The 21,993-nt window shown below is 42.8% G+C and overlaps 1 protein-coding gene across 1 annotated transcript in view; it reads left to right on the top strand.

Moving 5' to 3' along the window:
- VPS53 (VPS53 subunit of GARP complex) overlaps positions 1-21,993 on the top strand; it is a 135,074-nt gene that overhangs the window by 10,165 nt on the left and 102,916 nt on the right. Inside the window, exons 3-4 of the mRNA XM_080826206.1 lie at positions 1,157-1,206; positions 3,104-3,170. Of these exons, the coding sequence (XP_080682332.1) occupies positions 1,157-1,206; positions 3,104-3,170 (117 nt within the window). The remainder of the gene's footprint in view (positions 1-1,156; positions 1,207-3,103; positions 3,171-21,993) is intronic.

Below are 21,993 nucleotides of genomic sequence, written 5' to 3'. Positions count from 1 at the left end.
TGACTGTGCCACCCTGATGCCCTTGTCTTTAGATGGCCCCTCTTACCTCATCACAGTAACTACCTTCTTCAGAGATAACTATTGTCTTGCTGGCTTCTAACATGAGAGAATAGTCTCATTTATTTTTTTTTTTTATTTTTATTTATTTATTTGACAGACAGAGATCACAAGTAGGCAGAGAGGCAGCAGAGAGGGAGAGAGGAGGAAGCAGGCTCCCCGCCAAGCAGAGAGCCCGATGTGGGGCTCGATCCCAGGACCCCGAGATCATGACCCGAGCCGAAGGCAGAGGCTTTAAACCACTGAGCCACCCAGGCGCCCCAAGTCTCATTTATTTTTGAACTATATAAGTGGAGTTATACAATTTGGAGCTGAAGGCAGGTGCTTAATGACAGAGCCACACAGGCGCCCCAACCATTCTGTTTCTGTTGCAGCTATTCCGACTTCACATTTGTAGCTCAAAGGCAGCTGTGGATAATAGGTAAATGAGTGGACATGACTATATTCCAATAAAACTGTATTTACAAAAACAGATACCAAGCTGGAATTTGTAATAGTTGCCAACAACTGCTATACTTTTATTTTTAAGGTTTTATTTATTTATTTATTTATTTATTTATTTATTTATAGAGCTGGGGGAGTGGCAGATGGGGGGAGAGAGAGAGATAGAGAGAATGAATCTTAAGTAGACTCTGCCCTGAGTGCAGAGCCCATGGTGGGGCTAGATCTCAGTGAGATCATGACCTGAGTCAAAAAATCAAGTGTCAAATGCCTAACCCACTAGGCCACCGAGGCACCCCTATTACTTTTTTATTTTTTTATTTCTTTTTTAAAAAGATTTTATTTATCCATTTGACAGAGAGCACAAGTAGGCAGAGAGGCAGGCAGAGAGAGAGAGAGGGAAGCAGGCTCCCTGCTGAGCAGAGAGCCCGATTTGGGCTCGACCCCAGGACCCTGGGATCATGACCTGCGCCGAAGGCAGAGGCTTTAACCCACCGAGCCACCCAGGCGCCCCCCCCATTACTTTTTTAAAATAAAATTGTATCACACTATGATTAAATGTTTTGAGATGTTATAAATAGCCTTGATAGCTTATCATTTCCATATAAAAGGATCTAGAAAGTGAAATAATAGTTGTCATTTTCCTTCTTTATTGTAGTCTCTGGCAAACATAGATGAAGTTGTGAACAAAATTAGACTGAAAATAAGGTAAGTAACCCCATATGATTATTAATAATTACTGAAAAGCATGCTGTTAATTTAGTTAATCATGTTCTGGATCACACTTATCTGTTAGAGAACTGAAATCTCAAGTTTGCTGTTTTGACTATTTTTTTTTAAAGATTTTATTTATTTATTTGACAGAGAGAGATCACAAGTAGGCAGAGAGGCAGGCAGAGAGAGAGGAGGAAGCAGGCTCCCTGCTGAGCAGAGAGCCCGATATGCGGGGCTCGATCCCAGGACCCTGGGATCATGACCTGAGCCGAAGGCAGAGGCTTAACCCCCTGAGCCACCCAGGTGCCACTACTTATGACAATTTTTAAAAAAATAATTCTTTTATCTAGATTTCCATATGAACCTCATGGCAAAGAATTTGATTCTTTGGCCAGTGTTCAGGTATTTATAAAAAGGGAAGGAAACTTTTTAACAGGCTATTCAAAACGGTTGGTCATAAAAGGGGGCAAAAGCATTTCTATTGTAGTTTTATTTATTTATTTATTTATTTATTTATTTATTTATTTATCAATCAGACAGAGATCACAGGTAGGCAGAGAGGCAGACAGAGAGGGAGGAAGGGAAACAGGCTCCCTGCCTGAGCCGAGAGCCCGATGCAGGGCTCGATCCCAGGACCCTGGGATCGTGACCTGAGCCGAAGGCAGAGGCTTTAACCCACTGAGCCACCCAGGCGCCCCTCTATTGTAGTTTTAATGGTTTTATTTCCTTAGCAGATTTACCTTTTTTTGTACTCCCAAGGCTTAGATACAAGGATGGGCATATACATGTATCCCGTGACCATATACCAGCTAACAGGATGGTCAGATCTGCTGGTTGGTATTTGTGGTGGCCCAAGATTAAATGTTGTGATTAATCTAGAATGTGCTTGTCAGAGTTAGACAACAAGTGTCTTTCCTCCCCAGTAGCCTGGTTCTGGTTTGCCCACATCTAGATTTCCAGTTTTGACATATGGCAGGTGCTCAGTGTCTGTTCACTATAATTAATACTATAATGGTTAATGTCATTAGGGCAAATGTCGTTGTTTGGTTTTGGTTTTTTTTATTTTTGATGAGGAGAAGCCTTCATTTTCAATCCAGGAGATGATTTCTTTTTCCCTTATGAGCTTTGGGTCTTTCAGTGAAGACCTTTGCCATGAATGTATTGTTTAATTGGGCATCTCTCATTGTTTTGGTGGACTTCAGCTATAACAATTCTGGTAGAGACTGCTAATATGTCCGGGATTTGCACAGAAAATGGGAATTCCCTAATGATCCAAAAATCACCGCAAACTGGTTATTTTCGGCTTTCTCCCAATATACCTTTAAAAGATTCTTTACGTGGAAAATGAAATTGACTGATGTAAATTTCTCTGGTTGAGGGACCACTAAATGGTCGCTATTAGAGCCAGAGGTCACAGGCCCACATCCTACAGAGCTTGCACAGTTAGGGCCCAGAGGGTGCATCACGGATCTCATGTAGCACTCTGGCTCCTGAGGAAGTAACTGAGGGTTTTGCGGAGGGTACTTCAAATTCTCTGACTTGTTCCCATTAAGTTTCAGCAACATCGTCATTCCTGGTTTTCGCTCTTGAAAAATATTAAACCTTACACTGGCCCTTTTGGACAGCTCTGAATATTAAGCAAGAATAGCATTTTTTAAAAAAAAAGGACTACTCATCAGTCTGTGCTGTACTTGGCTTCTTACATTACTGTTGCTGCCTTAGCTAGGGTCTAAGGCCTCAGTCTTCGGTTAGATCATTCTGACTTGTCTGGTTTTCTGGACAAGGAGGTACAACCAGCAGAAGTGGGTGGATACGCCGTCACCTTTTTATCTTTTGGTCACTTTAGAATGGAGGTTGTTTTAATGATTCTGACCCTTTAACTTTTTCCTAGGAGACTGGATGACAATATTCGAACTGTTGTAAGAGGTCAAACAAATGTGGGGCAGGATGGCAGGCAAGTAAGTAACTTATTCCTCCATATTAATCATACTCTCCTGATTTCTTCATGACCCGGCAACCAAGCAACTAAAATGTTGATCCACCTGCTTGTAGAGAGCACCTTCTTAGGGATGTGTCCATACACAGCAGGAAATGTGCCTGACTTGTCCCACTAATCCCGGAGCTGGACTGCCCAGACCAGCAGCGAGCTCTCACTCACTGCCTGTGCAAGCAGGAGCCTATGGTAGCACAGCTCACCCAGGCTAAGGCCGTGCGAGCCCAAGTGTGAAAACCAGAGTTGCCTTGTCTTTCTCCTCTGTGTCAGACATGTATTCATTTCCAAGTTTTACAGTTCTTTTTGGATCTAGCTAAGAAGGGCTGCTGCAAGGGAATGAAGTGGGGTAAGGGAGTGTATGGGGTGGAGGGCTTCGTTAATGACCTGGGGGCAGATGTTATCTATCAACCATTTTCCTTTTTATTTGGATTCTGTTCTGTTTAGGCATCGTATTTCAAAACTTGCTGTCATAATAAAGATGCTGAGCACACCTTTGTAGTCTTCTCCTGCCGTGTCTGCTCTTCCCTCTTCAGTACTGACTCAGTGGGTCGCTGTGTACTTCTGTAGTAACTCCAGTTGTTTTTTTGTCCTCTTCGACTTGCAGTGCAGCTCATTTCTTCAGATATACATCGTGCTACCCAAATTGGGGTGGGAGGGTATGGGAGGTGTCATCTGTGAATAAATGTGCTGATCACTCATACTCGTGTTCCTTCCGCTAGTAGCTGACCACTGTTACGAGTCTCTTTCTTTTCCTTTTACATTTTTAGTTTTATCGTTGCCTCTATTTCTCCTACATCTTGCGACTTTCTTTTCCTCCTAATAATCACCTTCCATTGGCCTCTTTGTAAGTATCTACCTTTTTCCTTGTTGTCATCATCAGTATTTCTGTATGGACATATTAGTTTCCTATAGCTGATCTGATTTCCTGGTTCCTGCGTGGTTCTTAGTCCTTATTGCTTTGTTTTGGTCATTTAGGTTTCTCCCATGAAGCACCACTTCACAGGGGTGGCCTGTGTACATGGGGCCCTGGGAGGGAATAAAGAGTAACAAGGTGGCCTGCAAATGCTCCAGCCTCCTTCCACCCTTGAGCCTTCCTTCTGTATGTCTGGCCCTGTCATCTACCTCTTCAGAAACCTCAGTGGCCTCTGTCTATCGAATTTAATCCAAGTTTCTTTGCTTGGCATTCAAGGCCTCAATCTGCCTTTCCAGTTTTGCATCCTGCTGAGATCCATCCATACAGAAGACTCCGTGCTCTACAAGCACACCCTGTGCTTTCTGAACCCATGGATGTCTTTCTGCCTGAAATTATCACTCTCCTTCTTCTAGTAACTTCATCTCAAAATCTTACCTAAGAGCCCCCTCAAATACGACATCCTCCACGAAATTTTCTGTTTAGCTCACCTGAACATACAAAAGGAATCAGAATTTTAGACCTAGAAGGGACTTGGAACTCATTTGGTCCACACTTCTCATTCTGCAGATGAGCAAATTCATCCTGATATCCCTCAGCTAGATGTATGTGCCTTCCGCCCCCAAACTCCCAGGCCTGTCCCTGTACTTTCCATTTGACTTTCATGGTCTCCTTTGACATACTAGTGAACACTTCTTGTCTCCTTGACTAGTTTATAAGTTCCTTGAGGCAAGAATCGAATCTTCTCATCGCTGTATTTCTCTCAACACATAGACTTTATGTCCAGACCAGTAACGTTTTATTCAACTGTATTGAATATTTGGTCTCTATGAGACTATTTATTTATTGCAAAGAAACAAAAGCCCTTTACCATAAAACATCATTTTGATCAATGTGTGTCCCCATAAAGCTATTGAGAGCCTGATTTGTGTGTGACTAGTCCCCAATGACTACCATTTGAAATAACCCAACTATTTTGTGTGATTCAGCCTCTGCTTAGAGTGGCTCAGGAAAAAATACAGGAGTCTCAGGTTTTTCAAATTCCAAGAATGGGAAAATAAAGTGAATGATTCATCAGGATTTTTCTGTTGGGTCATGCTCCGTCGATCTGTATCTTTTATTTAGTTGTTTGTGTTTGAACCTGTGGTCACAAACCCTCAGTAGTGGAGAGTCGGGCCCCAGATGGGACAGCCGGCGGGAATGTCGGCCTTCCCCACCTTCCTGTATTAATAGGTTACAGGTTGCTGCCGCCGGGGCAGGTCGTATTTCAGAGAGCAAGACCACATTTTCAAGAATGTTTAGATAGCATTTCAATCTGTGGTGGAATTTTGTGTTCGTCTCCTTAGAATCCAGACAGAAAGGAAGCCCAGAAGAAATAATTGCTTTTCCTGTCATCCCCTCCATCTGTCTTTTCCAGCAGTTTGTAACGCAAGCTGATGGCGAGACTTTTTTTTTTCCAAGGAGCATTTGGGTCCCATCCTTGTCAACTTGTAGGGGTAAAAGTCTTGCTGTCCAGCTCTGGCTGGCTGGTGGTTTGCTGAACAGAGACTCTTACTTGACTGGCACAGACTTGGGAGAGTTATGGATGTTCCAAAATACTGAGTTTTATAGGTCAAGAGGCCCCAGATTTCCCTCTTCCCTGGAGTAGAGGAAAAGCCTGCCTTCAGAACTTGTTTCCGAAGCTTCTGAGGAACACTCGGGAGGAGGGCAGTATTACGGACCAAAGGAAATTTCATCTTGATCATGTTCAACCGGAACTGATGTGCTTTTTAATCTCTAAAGAAGGGGGAAATGTTTACTTCCCCTTCACAGTGTCTTAAAAGATATTTTTAGCAAAATTTTTTTAGAAAAGCAGTGGTTCTTGCTACAAAACTGTTTCTGAAGAGGCAGTGACTTAGAAATTGAAGACACGGTAAGGCACTTTCTTTGATATCTGAGATTTCTGAAATACCAGCTGCATGGTTCGCACTTGGTTCCATATTTTGGAGAGCCTTTGATTGTTCACCACCTCCTACGTGGCAGACTTGAACTGGTTTAGTCTGTGACCTCTTCTAACCAGACTGTGATGCTCATACAAAGTTAATACGGCACAGAATTCTCCCCATTTTCTTCTGCTGAAATCATCAGGCAAAAGCTTTAATTAAATGCCCACATGTTTCAAACTTCGTGGATAAGATGAGTCAATTCAACTAATACACGATCTGATATGCTGTGAATCGTATGCAGTTTCCTGAGAATTAAAACAGACAGCTTGACCTCGGGTAGAAAGAGGTGAATAGAGGAGCAGCTTGGAAAAAGAAAAGGTTGGCATGTGAAATCTCAAGAGTGGCCAAAGCTTGACCAATTCCCAGTATGCTCACTGAGAAACACCAGAAGGATCAGCCACTGGGCTTCTGTCTCTGGAGTAGAGCTTGGCTGCCATGTTACTGTTGCATCAGAGCAAGACTAAGGTTTGGGAGGGGAAGAAGCTGTTAATTGCCATCTCCAGCCCAGCTCACCAGAATCTGATTGTAAGAAGCTTTAGGTATCCATAGTACAATCTTGCACCCAGTTCAGGAATCCTTTCTGTGACATCCCTGACAATTCATTGGCCTGCTTCTGCTTGGATACTCATGGTGATGGGCAGCTACCGTTTTGTTCTACAGGGCAGTCTCAGTCTATTCTAGTTTTGAACAGCTTTAATTGTAAGAAACTTCTTTCTTAGACTGAACTGAAATAGTAAAATAGACCTCATTGTAACTTCTCATTGCTCTTAGTTGTGCCAGCTGGACCGGTGCAAGCCTAATCCCTTTTCCTTATTATAGTTTCTAAAATTTTAAATGGATATTACGTTCCTTTCTTAGTGTTCCTTTTCCTAGGGTAACCATTCTTAGTTTCTTCAGCTCTGTGATCTTATTTCCAGACCCTTTATCATCCCGGTTGCCTTGCAGTTTGTCAGCGTTGTTCTTTTTTTTTTTTTGTCAGCGTCATTCTTAAAATGGGGTTCCTGGCCAGGAGTAGACATGCTGTGTGGACACACACAGTGGGATGCCTCAACCTCCTTGTTCTGCACTGGTGCTGTGAATGTGGGAACTGGGGGCTCAGGGGGACTGAAATTCATTATTATAATTCCTGAAATTGATTACTCATTTTTGTATGAATAAATTCATTTCTTGTAGAGTACTCATTGATTTTTTTTTTTTTAATTCTTTAAGGAGTCCATGACTCTTCAGAAGTTAAGGACCACTGGTTTAGACATTGTTCTCCCATCACCTCGGACTGGGTGCAGTTTCTGGCAGCTGTGTCCCGCTGTTGGCTTCTGCTGACAGTCGAGTTGGCAGTTCTCCGAAACCCCCAGGTCAAGAGTTGCAGACAGATGCCCACAGAGCTAAGAAAGTGACCTAAATGGCTTCAGCAGGCCAGCGTGCATCCACGTGTATCCCGTGGGCGAGTGAATGCCCTTTCTAAAAGGAGACAGCCACAGCCCAGTTCAGACCAACTGTGGTCAGGCCTGAATGCAGACCCGGAGATGCCAGATCTATCAATTTTTCAAGAGAAGCCGGAAATCCGGATTTTTATGTGACTCTCCAGATTTTTCGATGTTGGCTTAGTGTCTTCCACAAATACTGCAAAGGCCAAACAAAACACGTGTGTGCCAACAGTTTGCAACATCTGCCCCAGGTCTTTTTTCATATGAACTACTTTTCAACTTTTCCCTCCTCTGTTTGTTTAAGAGATTCTTTTGAGATCAAGTACTGGACTTTATGTCCTCCCCCCACCCCCTGCCACACACCCCATTTCTTCTTGCTAGTTCTGCTTGATTGTCCCAGCCAGTTGAGGCCTTTTGGAGTCTTGATGACCTCCCCATTTTATCATTAGCAGACTTGTAGGCATGCCTTCTATGTCTTCATTCACATTGTAGAGGAAAAGGTTGAACAGGATGGGTTCAGAGCCATGTGGCGAACTTCGAGAGACTTACTCTTCTCTTCCTTACCCTCATTTTGGTATCAAATGCCAGCCCCAGAAAACAAAGAATTTCTTCCTGTCCTTGGTATCTGTCCAGGGCCATGTTTCTTAAATTTTCCATTTTCCTCAGAAAAGGGGACTAAGCATACCTGCCTTCTCTTTTCATGGAGAGATCATAAAGATTTATTAACTAAATCAGGAAAGCATCTTGCCTTCCAAAGAGAAAGTGTTCTTTGCTTTTCACTCTCAAAATTAGCTTTTCATCTAATTCAGGCATTAGAATGAAAATAGCTGTGCTCCCCAAGACCCTGCACTAGGTAAATGGTGGCAGTTCACAGCATAACATTGATCTTTGTTACGTGGGGCTATGAATTTGTACTTGTCAGCTCTCTTGCAGGATGGTTTGAATTTTTCCCCTTCATCACTTCAAATTTATTCTCTCTCATCCTCTCTTTGGGAGGAAAATGAAGCCCGTTAATGGAATAAAATAAACGGCATTACTATTAAAGGGACTATAAATAGTTTGAAAAGGAAGGGGAGGGGGCATGGTACTCACTTCCTCCTGCTGAAAGATACTAATTCTAAAGCAACTGAGCTTTTAAAGCACACACTCAAGTTTTTCCAGTAGTGACTGAGAATGGTTAGGTGTTTTTTGTTTCTTTTACATTTTTTTTAATTATATTTTTTCAAAATGTCCACAGAAGACACTAACCTTCAGAAATTGCTAAGACCTTAGAATGACCTGGGAGGGAAGCAGCATGACCACCCAGTGGGGCAGTGCTGGAATCAGGTTGTGAGAGTTCTCAGGGCTCTGTGCTTTGCCTGCAGCCTTTTGTAGGGGAATGGAGTCCCTGGTTTTGATCGAGGCTCCCCAACCAGGATTTCTGACATCTGGTGCAGAGGTCAAGGTTGGTTTGCCTTTACCTGACAGGTTAACTCTGAGTGAGTGTTAAGTTTGGCCTGTTTGTAGAGCTGCTGACTGTAGTCGAGACAAAGACTTGTAGAGAGACTGGGCCGGTCTTAGCACCATGCTTTGTCCCATTTACTGCACAGGATCCTCCGCAGCACATTTTGGCAGAGTGACTTGGCCGCTGAGTATTGGAACCCCTCGCCACTTGTCTTCTAAAAATCTGTGATTTGAAGACAACCCGTAAGGAATTCAAACAGCTGTCTTCTCTCTCCTCTGCGTACAGTGAAGGAGTGAGCATTTCCTTTGAATTCTCTAAGCGTTGGGATGATTGAATGTTGTCACCGATATAACATGGGATGGCAGCCTGGGTCAAGTGAAAAACCTTTTGAATTTACGTTTTGACTATGCCATTGGGTGTGACTTTGGACAAGTTACTTAGCTTCTCCGAGCCTCGGGTTCTTCAGCTGTTGTGCTGACTTGGAGGTGGTGGATGGGGCTCAGTGCGAGTAGCAAATGGCCCCCGGTAATCTGTGAGAAATTGCAGTTAATGCCTTTCTGGCTCCTTGAACATCTTTGCCACGTAGGAGGTGGCCCATGGGTGTCCCCATTTCTCCGTGGGGAGCTGGCCTTCCTTGGATTTCAGGATATTTGGTTGCCTTCAGCTCTGATGGGTTCAAGAAGAGTTAAGATTTTTCCATTTATTTTTTTTTCTCATCGTTAACATGAGAGTAGTGCTCTTCCTGCTTTCTGCATCCTCGACAAAAGCACAGCTGACCAAGGGCTTTTGAAGTAGAGTGGTGTGAGAAGTTCATTTAGGTTTTAGGTTCCACATTGCAGCTAATCGTTAAGAAGCCACCACTTTTCAAGGTTTGATGTCGTTTCAAGGAGGATTATCAGCGAGCACCTGAAAAGGGTATTAAAATATTTCTTTTCTAGCTACTTATCTGTGTGAAGCCCGATTTTCATCATATTTTTCAACCATAACAGCGTATCACAGCAGAGTCAATACAGAAGCATACGTGCAAGTCCAGCTGACCTCTATTACAGTAATAGACACCGAAGATCATTGCAAAGGCACAGAAGCAGTGACACTGTTTTCAAGAAATTTGTTTTGTTTGGGGGGAATAGAGTTTTTTGTTTGAAGATTTTATTTATTTGAGAGAGAGAGAGCGAGAACACAAGCAGGGGAGCAGCAGAGGGAGAGGGAGAAGCAGACTCCCCACTGAACAGGGAGCCCGATGCAGGGCTGGATCCCAGGACCCTGGGATCATGACCCGAGCCGAAGGCAGACACTTAACGACTGAGTCACCCAGGTGCCCAATAGAGTTATTTTTCATAAAAATATGTTATTTCTGTTAACACGTAATAAGCTTATTGTTATTTTTAAATAGATTAATAGATAAATGGTTTTTAAATTTCTCAGCATTAATTTCCAATATGGTATATATATCAGTAGATACAATCCACAAAAACAAAATCTCTTTGTGGCCCTCAGTAATTTCCAGGGATATGAAGGGACCCTGAGATAAAAAGTTTTAGAAATGCTCTTTCTGAGTAATATTTCAGTGTTAAATAAGTGGGGATCTCAGGCAATTTGTTCTTTTTTTTTTCCTTAAGGTTTTATTTATTTACTTGACAGCGAGAAAGAGACAGCAAGTGAGCGCAAGAAGGGGAGCACACAAGCAGGGGGAGCGCTCAGTAGGGAGCCCAATACGGGCTTTCATCCCAGGATGCTTGGATGCTGACCTGAGCTGAAAGCAGAGGCTTAACAGACTGAGCCCTCCAGGTGCCCCCCCGCAGGGAATTTGTTCTTGATTTTATGACAGTGACTCTGATTAGTATATTTGTTCATTCACTCACTTGGTAAATACTGAGTGCGTGCCTTCTGTGTGCTGGGCACTAATGCTGACAAACTAAGCAAAGAGACCCAAATTGTGATGTTTACTTGTTTTCTGGATTCTGTATCTGTTAAGGAATTAGACCTGTGACCTTGGTTCACTAAGCATGTTTGCCAGAAAACGGATATAGAAATTTATCATGTGACTTTTCAGCTTCTACTGGTGATCGTATGGCTTTTCCATCTCATCAGTTAGCTTAGCCTTTTGTTTTGCTTTTTTTTTTTTTTAAGATCTTATTTATTTGAGAGAGTAAAAGAGCATGAGTGGGGGAAGGAGCAGAAGGAGAGGGAAAAGCAGACTCCCTGCCGAACAGGGAGCCCAATATGGGGCTCTGGGATCATGACCTGAGCCGAAGGCAGGTGCCCAGTGACTAAGCCACCCAGGCACCCCTTGGTTTGGTTTTGTAATATTTAACCCTACCTGCTGTGTGACTATATATTGTCTCTTTTAATTTATTGCTGAGTTCTGGCATTTTAATCTGGGATTTGCATTCATATTCAAAAGCTTCATTCCTTTTTTATGACTGAGTATACTCCACTGCATGCATCTACCACATTTGTGTATCTGTTCATCTGTTCTTGGGCACTCGATTCGTTTCCACCTCTTGGGTGTCGTGAAAAATGGCAGCGAATATTGACATACAAGTATCTCTTTGAGTCCCCCCTTCTCAGTTCCTTTTAGTATATACCTAGGCATTGAATCACTGGATCTTACAGAAATTTTTAATCATTTCAGTATTTAATTTCTTTGGACATGTGTTTCCCCCATTGTTCTGAACTTTAATAGATTTATTTTTCCACTAGACAAGCATACATTTCTATTTTATCTTCATTTACTCCATAGAGACTGTGTGTTTCAGATTAGCCATAGAGTCATAAAAGTTTTTGTGTTCAGTACCTACCAACAGTGATGCTGCCCCCTCCAACCAGGAAAACTACCCAGATGATTTCTTTTAGCTAGCAAGTCCAGCAGTTGGATTCTTTCCTCCCTGACCTTAGAAACACACGAAGTCCCACTTGTGTGCAACATGACTACCGAAAATGGTTTTAGGAAAATAGTGTGCCAAGAAGGAACACTGAAGTTTATTATTCTTCTGAGCCATCTCCATATAAATTGACACCCTTCAGGAGCCAAGCAAGAAGGTCAAGTGTAACTTTTGGCATCTGCTTGTTTCCATGTTAAAGGCAGTCACAAGTTTAAACCAGAGTCTCTGCATCTAAAGAGGAAAATGCCATTCATCACTGCTGTAACTGCTCTGGCTATTACCCAGGTCACTCTTGCTTCTGACTGCTAGTAGCTAGGTTTTTGGAAGGAAAATTCCATCCTTAGTTTGAGGCTGCACATTAGAAAAATTGCTGACAGGGCAAAGCTTTCTGGGTTCCAGGTCCTTGACACAATAAGTCATTCAGATATGTTTAAACAATGGATGGAAATTTGAAACTCTGTCTTCGTGTAAGAACTTGACCTCCTTTTTCCTCTTCCTTTTTTTTGTCCATGGAAATGCAGAATTTAGAACAGCATGAGTTCAGTGCTGGGGTTGCCCTCTCATCCTTTCCATTTATAAATCCCTGTGAGTTTGTAATATAGCTATAAAATCTCCTTTCCTATAATTTGGACTCAGGTCTCCTCTAGAAGGAGATTAATTTTGCAAAACTAGAGATAATGCCTTTTTTTTTTTTTTTTTTTTTTTACGTCTGCTTTGGTCTGGTGCTCTACAGTCATGTAGATTAAAGCTCTAAAACATGTGAGAAACCTACCATCCTTCATACAGTATTGGATCACATGCAGGATTTCTGGCTCTTTGTTTCCATGTTATATTGTAAACCCTGGATAGATGCTGTTCATCTCTAGGCATCGCTTGTGATACCTAGAATATGGATGTTAGGCAAACCATATCAGTGCTCCTGTCGTAATGGCCTCCAACCAGAAGGGTGACAGTTTCTTCTGGAGGTGTCCTTACTGACCAGTAAATCTGATGATCCAAATACTGCCTTTTATAAAGCAGAAGAGGTGAACTCTGAGGGGTCTTTACCCCATCTCAGACCCAATTACTCACCTTTGTTTCCTTGTCATACTTCTGAAGTGTTCTTGTTCTCAGTCTCCTAAGTGCGGTAGGGACAGATAGCCAACTGTTTTTCATATGGTAATACCATCTATAGTAGGCCAAGTGCTGCACTCTTTTTTTCATTGAATGCTTGGAGATTCTGATCTTTGGAGATTTCTGATGACTAGATTAGCATCTTATGGTCAGGTTCCAGTACTTTTTTTTTTTTTTTTTAAGGATTTTACTTATTTATTTGGGGGACGGGTGGTGGAGAGAGAGAACAGGCATTGAGCATTCCCCATTGAGCAGGAAAGCCCGATGTAGTTCTCAATCCCAGGACCCTACGATCATTACCTGAGCTGAAGGCAGACGCTTAACCAACTGAGCCACCCAGGAGCCCCAGGTTCCAGTACATTTGTCAGGCCTGTAGTTACCCTCTTCTCTAGAATTAAGATGGAACTGTCATAAGACTAATAGCTCTTTCTTGATTGGTTCACTATAAGCGAAGACATGTTTGAGTTGCTTTGAAAGAAGGTAAGTTTGGAGACATTTGTCTGGATCTATAATGCTAATGTTTTACTACAACATAAATATGTTTATCGTACCTTCTACAACATATTGTTGTGCATATTACTTGATCTTGACGAAGGTGTGAATTAGCCATATAGTTGTTATTCTCCCCCATTTTTCAGGTGAAGAAACAGGCTCAGATAGGTTCTGTGACTTGGCCCAAATCACACTCAGTGAATCAGAAATCCAGATTTTCTGATTCCCAGGATGCTGTGTACTTGCCCATCCCAAATTCTCTTTTGAAAGAGTAACAAACTTTAGAAGATTTGGGAGCCACAGTTTTCTACTTCAGAGCCTGAAAGGTTAAGGGGTTCCCAAAGGAATCCTAGCAGTGAAAGTGACTTGGCCTGATTAACCCTCTGGGTCCAGCTCAGCATGATCAGGAAACCGGGCTGAAAGAAGAGCTCAGGGATATGCAGAGAGAGCTGTGTGGTCTTTGTGCACCTGGGGTATTGGAGAGAGTTCAGTGAAATAGGAAGAGAAGGTCATTGAGATGAAACCCCAAGGTGGGGGGTAGAGGTCTGGTCCATAGCCTAAAGGGCATTTGGTACAGAAGGTATCTCCAAAAATCAGCAGAGGAACACCCAGATGTCAGCACAAAAGGTGGTTTTCTTCTGAATAAAGACTCATGATCTAGGTGAGAGTTTCTAAGTGACTAAGATAAAGAGTAGCAGTAAAATATGGGGGCTTCAAATTTAACTTGGCAGCCGGGAAGTCTGAGCTGTTTGTGAGAAGCAGTCCTTCATTAAACTTGGACAAATGGTTCCTTGAAGCGTGCCCCATCTCCTAAAAACTGAATTTCTGTACCTTTTCTTTGGCTGAGACGTTTGTTTAAACACTTCCTTCTCACTGCCAGTCGGGTTGTTGCTTTCAGTGTGCTCATGCCCTAGGTTGCAGTTCTGCAGGGCTAGCTGTGCTCGGATGCATTCGCCATTCCCAGCTGTGTCAGGGCTGAGTTGTTTTCAGTTATGGGAGATAACAGATAGAAGCAGAACTGGAAAAGGTCAGTGTTTAGTCTTGTTTGGGCACTGCTACATTTGTGTCCCAGTCTCGTCTTATGATTCTAACTTCTGGCTTGTCTCCTAAAAACAATAAAAATGAACTCTCTGGTTCTTGTTTTCAGTGGATGTGGTTTGCAGAAATCATAAATAAAAGTGACTTAGGTGGAACGGAGCATTTTAACAAATAAGGTGAGAATTACTCCATTTGCCCTCTACATTCATTTGGTTCACAAACTTGGCAAGAAATCTGTGCTTTGAATAAAACCGCTTTGTACTTAAGGGTTCTGAACGGCCAGTGGAGGAGTTAGGGTTGACACCAGTGAGTCTCATCTCATGGGTGCCTATCTGGCATTTGATGATTTCTGGCAGCCCAAAAGGTCCCTGGTATGTTCTAGGATACAGGGAAATTGCACATACAGCCATCCATAGCTGTGAGATTCCTGTAGTCTCTGCTACTATTGGGTGCCCTTGTGGGGAATGGGCTGCATTGTTATAATCGCTGCGGCTTCTTCAAGCACCTCTCCTGTTTCCATAGCAACAGCTCTTGGCAATGCCAGGGGTGGCAGACAGTATCAAAACAAGGGACATTCCATAAATAAAGGCTACTTATCCCTAGCTGTCTACCTCCAGTAGATGTCCCTTGCTTTCCAAATGATTCTAGCATTCTTTACATGTGCCCTTTTTGTGTCATTGTTTTACAGTTATTTCTGTTTCTTACATGTATTCCTTATGAGCTCTTTAAAGATGGGTCCCCATCTAGTGATCTTTTCTCTTCAATGTCTAGTGTAGTACATATAATAGGCTTACTTTTTATTGAAGAAGTGAACAAAAGATTGAGACTTTTTTCTTTTTTTCCCAGAGAATGTCTCATTTTCAGCATAGTTCAAAGGTACAGTTTCCCTGATCCATGAGCCATTCTTCCGCCTATGCCTGCAGATGTTGACCTTAACCAGCTTACTTACAGACGCTAAAGGATGGGTCACCAACCTTTGGCCATTGAAGGGATAGTCACATTTGAAATATCGTACTCCCATCTGGGAGATCTGGGAATAATATTAATAATGGCCATTTAGTGAGTCCCTCTTATGAACTGAGTCCTCGTCAGGACTCTCTCGGGTGCAGAAGACAAAATCCCAGTTCAAGCGGGCTTAGGTCAAAAGGGGGACTATTTGAAAGGTATTCGTGTCTTGTTTTGAAGAAGTTGAAGTCAGACGGTGGAAGAGTAGTGTCTCAGCTGAGCTTATCAAACAATTGAAGCCGGGATTGGAATAATGCTCAGAATTTTTCTCTTTGTCTGTCTCTCTGCATGTGTTGGCTTCATCATCCCTATCTGGAGACCAGCCTCTTTCCCTTACTGGGGAACCTTGCTGCTCTCTAACTTAGCTTCTCATGTTGGGGCTCCCACCAGAGAGGTGAACACTCTTTGCCAATTTATTCTGGAAAATCACAAGAAAACTGTTTGGCTCAGCATGGACCAGGCCTGCTTCTGAGACAGCAGACTCCATAAGAACATGATGAGAGGAAGAGTCCCAGAAGGAGGGAACAGGGTAGACAGTTCCAAAGGTGTTCACAAACAAGCCCTGTTTCCCTTCCTGACAAACTGTCTTTGTGGGCGGAGCTTCTGGTCTAGAAATGGTGAGCTTGTGCCTCCTAGAAGTAAAGTGGCTTGGTAGAGATCACACAGTAAGTGGCAAGGCCAACACTCAAATCTCAGTTCAGAAACTCTGCTCTTTACTAATATGATGCACTGCTTTTCCAAAAAATAGGAAAGGAACTGGCAGACAGATGTAAAGTTGGGCCACAGAAACGATAGCAGAATAGTGGGAAAATATAACTTTCTTCCCAGGAACCCTGAGTATTAGCACTGTATTTTTTCAAGGAACATGAAGCCATACCACTTCTTCTGAAAATGATTAACCTTTTCCTCCTCCCTGCAGTGGTGACAAATGGGATCTCGGTTTCAGATCTCTTAGAGGCTGTGTGGACTCACAGGATAAAAGCGATACAGTTCTCTGATAGAGCAAACTACAAAATTACATGCCTCTAAGAGCCAAAGGGGATATTAATTTCTCAAGGCATTTCCATTGGCTCAGATTTCCTCTGTCTACACAGGTGGCAAATGACAGTTCTGGAAAAAAAATTTTTTTTTAAAGATGAAAGCAAAAAGCAGTAGAGTCTGCAGCACCAGGTTCCATGCTGCTTGTCTTCTGTGCACATGACCTAACGTGGCTTTGGTATGGTCTGTTTGGTGTCTACTTTGGGAGGCAAGGAAAATGAAGAATAACGGTTACGGTTAATGATGCGCAAAAATACAGAGATAGCCTAATTGGTTCTGCTCCGCCTTCTAAGCCAGCTCAGTGGGAGGCTTTGTCTCTCCCAGCGGTAGAATTAGAGTTTCTAACGAGGACCACTGTAGTAACTGCCGCTTAGTAACACCCTCGATTCCGGCGGCAGCCACGCTCCTGTGCTCAGTTTAGAAATTCCGGTAAGGGGAGATTGAAAGCAGACATTTTTGGGTGATTATTTCTGTTTTTAATCCACATACAGCCTGGAGTGGGAAAGTAGCCACATTTTCTTTTAAAGAGTTTCTAGGGACAGCTCCAGAATCTATCCTTCAGCACATTTTCTGATTAGCCAGGTAGTAAAAGTATTTTAGCGTTACTTGAAAATAAAATCTAAACCTTTTATAAGTCTTTAATGATCCTTCCGAATGACCAAACACTCCTCTTCCCACGTCATTGATTATTAGAGATTAGATAGCAAACATCAGGGTGTGTGTTGAGAATGGACACGCTTAATGGAATGAGCTTCAGAAGAACCCGGTTGACTTCTGGAAAAGGAGTTGTATTAAGTTTCCTCAACTTCGTACATTGTTATAATGAGAAGTATTCCAGTCTGAAAAAAAAAAATCTGGCAAACAGTTTATCTTTCTTTAAGACTGTGAAATGGGAGGATTGTGTGAATCTTACTTGTTTGCTGGAAGAAAAACGTGGTGCCTTCAGCAAAGACAGTTCCTGTACGATGCCAGATCGAAAGGAGCTTCGGCTAGAAACTGTCTGAGAAGGGATCGTGCACGCTTCTTCAGACCTTACACCCAAGTATTGAACTTGGTCCTTTTAGCCTTTCTCAGCTGAATGTCATGTGTCTTGGGATATTTGGCTAGAAGATGGTTCTTCTAATGCCATGAGAGCATCACTGTGCATGACATGATCAGTAATATCACAGAATTCTGTGCAAGCTGTGCCCCAAAAAGCCAGTCCTTGCTGGTGGGCAGTTGCCTTTCAGGTAGTGCTTTTTTACACCATGACCTGACATTTTTTAGAAGACTCCAGAGGGTTTAGAATTTATTGACCCCTTGCAGCATCAGGGGCATGAGACTCCATATTTGCCAGGTAGAGAACAGTTACAGAAAGCGTGGTACAGCGTTTTTGAACCACTGCTGGTTAGGGAAGGGCAGGAGTGTCAGCACCCCGCATTCAGAGCTGTGGTCTCGGCATGGCTGCTCCTCTGGGAAGTGCCCTGTGACAGTTTTAATGAGTTGGCAAGTTTTTGGCAAGTTCCAGCTGTGCTCTGGCTTTGGTTAGATGCTGTAGGTGATGTGACTGTGTATATGCTCAGTCCCCAGAGTCACTTTCCAGAAGAAGCTGTTAATAATTATACTGAGACAGCAGTCAGAAACTGGGCCTGTCCTTGTGGCAGCCAGAATGGGTGATTGCCTGAACCTATAGAGGATATAAGAATGCCAGTTGTGTCCTTGGTCTACACTCTAAAGGACATTTATAGCCTTGTTTGAGAGCTAATACATTTTTTTTGAGAGAGAGTGTGCGTGGACGTGCACAGGCGTGAATAGTGGTGGGGGAGAGGCAGAGGGAGACAAGGCCAAGCAGGCTCCACACTCAGCTCTGCGCGGAGTCTGACTTGGGGCCTTAATCCCACAACTGTGAGATTGTGACCTGAGCCAAAATCGAGAGTTGGACACCCAACTGCCTGAGCCACCCAGACGCCCCAAGAGCTAATATTTATACACCAAATAATCTCAGAACTTTGTAAAAAAGTTTGTCTCTTCTCTTATTGTCCCATTACCATACCCCCTCCCAACCTCCCAAAGCAGCTTCTCCTCTTCTGTTGAATCATTCCCACACTTGGCAGGTGCAAGCATTGCTCGTCTTCAAAATGTCCTCCCTTCACTCCCATCTCTTGCCCCATTTTTCTCACCTCTCATAGCAAACACGTGTTGAAAAAATAATCTACACCAGGGGTCAGCAGCCTTTTCCTGCTACGGGCCAGATAGTAAATATTTTGTGTGGTGGCCCCTGCTCTATACTCGCCTCCATTCATCACATCGTCACAGTCCACTTCCATCCCCTCGACTCCACTGCAGCTGCTCTTGTCAAGGTCGTCAGCAACGTCCCTGTTGTCAGAATCAGTGGTAATTCTCGATCCTAGCATACATAAATTTTTAAAGAATACTTATTTATTTGAGAGAGAGCGCGTGCATGCACACGCAATAGGAGCAAGGGGAGAGGGACAGGCAGACTGGGTGCTGAGCTCTGAGTCCAAAGAGTAATCCTTGATTCTTTCCTTTCCCTCATTAGCCACATTCAGTCATCAGTGAGTCCCATAGGTGAGATCTTCCCAGAAATCCCAGTCACTCGGCTTCTTCCCAGCACTGCTGGCGGCCTGCTCTAGACCTGCCCTGTTTCTCACCTAGACCAGCCCTTCCCAGCAGTCTCTTCTTTCATGCCTGCCTCTTACAGCCCCTGCCACACAGCAGCCAGGGCGGTCTTTTATGCATGTAAACCGTTTGCCAGTCCCTCCTTTAAAACCCTTCAGTGGCTTCTCATTGTGCTTCGAACAAAATCCCGTGATTTTACCAGGTCTTTGAGGCCCCCCAGGCTCCAGCAACTGCCTGCTTCTCCAAATTACTAGCACTTCCCACTCGATGACCCTGCCGTCCACTGCCTTACTTTTGGTCCTTCCAAACACCGAGGTCTTTTTCTGCATCAAGATCTTTTATTTGCTGTTCTCTCTACTTGGAATTCTCTTACTCCAGATCTGAGAATCCAGACTCATCCTCATCCTGCAGGTCCCAATTCATGTGTTCTTTCTTCTGTGACCCATCTCCCTCACTCCCACTGCCCTCCTTAGTTCCTCCAACACACCTGTCCCTCTCTGAAATTTTCTCCTTCCTTTCTTCAGTTAGTTGTTTTTTTTCCAATATTTTCCCCCACATCCCACTTCTCGGAGTAAGTTCCTTGAGGACAGGGAGAAGGACCATGTCTGTCTCATCCGCTATTGGGTTTTCAGTGCTTAGAGGAATACCTGGTACATGGAAGATGCTCAGTAAGTATTTGTTGATGGGGCGTCTGGGGGGCTCAGTCAGTTAGTTAAGCGTCTGCCTTCGGCTCAGGTCTTGGTCCTGGAGTCCTGGGATTGAGCCCTGCATTGGGTTCCCTGCTCAGCAGGAAGCCTGCTTCTCCCTCTCTCTTTGCTGCTTCCCCTGTGTGCTCTCTCTCTGTCAAATAAATAAATAAAATCTTAAATAAATATTTGTTGAATGATAGAAGGAATGAATTAATGAAATGCTGACAGAGTAACAGTTCAGATATAGGTTGTCTTCAGTCACAAGACAGTGAAGGTCTCTGTGGCTGGAAAGTGAGAATTTGTGGCAAGAGTATAGATTTGAAAAATAACAGTTTTAATAGCATTTTAAAATTATTAATTTATTAATGTATTATTAATTTAAGTTATTAATTAAAATAGCATTTTTAAAGCACTCCCTACTCTTACTGCTATTATTTTATTTATTTATTTTACCTTTTTTTAAAAAGATTTTATTTATTTATTTGACAGACAGAGATCACAAGTAGTCAGAGAGGCAGGCAGAGAGAGAGGAAGGGAAGCAGGTTCCCCGCTGAGCAGAGAGCCTGACGTGGGGCTCGATCCCAAGACCCTGGGATCATGACCTGAGCTGAAGGCAGAGGCTTTAACCCACTGAGCCACCCAGGCGCCCCTTACCGCTATTATTTTAAAACATTCTGGCTTAAATTGTAGTTTGTAAAGTTGTGGCCTTCACGGTGAATATGTGGCCTCCCTTCCTTCTCTTTCTCTCCTCCTACCAAATGAATGAACAAACAAACAAAAGCCAGTGCTGGCGATGGGCTCTCTGGGCTCCCACAACATTCTGTACATATCTTTATCATATCTCAATGTTTTTACTATTTATTATCCTATTTGCCTTATTAGAATATAAACTCCTTGAGAGCAGGAATTACATTTTTTATCCCTGCATCTCTAGTATCATGTTTGTTGACTGAATAAAGTGGATATTAGGATTTGTTCTAGTTCCTGAGCAGCATGGCCAAAACACAATGATTTAGCAATAATTTCTGAAGGAAAAATTATGATCTAGTGTTTACAGATATCTGAGATAATCTAAAAATACAGTTTATTCAAAGACAATCATAGAAAAATGCCTTTCATAAATGGGGAGGAGAGGAATATATGGAAGGTTCTGGGGTAGATGAAATTTTATATACATATATATAAAGTATATATATGAAAAATACATAATTGTGTGTGTGTATATATGTGTGTACACACACACATATATATGAGTGAGTAATTTACTACTCCAGCTACAGTTTTATAAAATTTGATAGCATAGGGGCGCCTGGGTGGCTCAGTGGGTTGGGCCTCTGCTTTCAGCTCAGGTCATGATCTCAGGGTCCTGGGATCGAGCCCCGCATCGGGCTCTCTGCTCAGTGGGGAGACTGCTTCCCCTCCCCACCTGCCTGCCTCTCTGCCTACTTGTGATCTGTGTCTGTCAGATAAATTAAAAAAAAAAAAATTGATAGCATAGCAAGGTAAAACATTTCCTGTCTCATTTCCTAGATTAATTAGCCTGTATTTTTTTCAGTTTGGGAGGATTGCAAAACTGAATTATATTGCTTGAAAGGAGGTCTGCAGTTGAAATGCTGGCACAGCCAGAACTACTGTGGTTAATGTATTTGTTACCTGACTATCCTGAGAGCAAAGATGGAGTGTGTGTGTGTGTATACTGTGATGGATTTTAAAATTCAACTTAATAAACGTATTGAGAGCCTACTGTAGTATTCTAGGCACTGCCTTCAATGCCAGTAAGTCGCAATGAATGAGATACATCCATTCCTGTTAGGAATGTCATGGTCCAACCAAAAGACACATTCCCCCCCCAAATTATTATAAATGTTAAGTATGCATAAAGGATCAGAGGCACCCAGATGATGAATGAATTGATTCCACCGTGTGCTGCATGCGTGTTTACAGGCAAGGGCACTGGGAGGGAAAGGGAAGAAGTGGCATTTGAACTAGGCCATGGGATATAGCAGAGGTTTGCACACTGTCGGTAGCTGTGTTGAACATTTTATTTTGAAACTTCCCTCCTTTGGTTGTAAATGGAGATTCAATATTTTTTATTCCTTTTTATCGTTTTAATTTTGTTAAGACTTGGTTTGTCATAATCTTAGGA

This window comes from Martes martes (assembly GCF_963455335.1).
Source record: "Martes martes genome assembly, chromosome: 16".
NCBI lineage: Eukaryota > Metazoa > Chordata > Mammalia > Carnivora > Mustelidae > Martes > Martes martes.
Note: the sequence above shows the minus strand (reverse complement) of the source record. Positions and strands in the feature narration are given on the sequence as shown.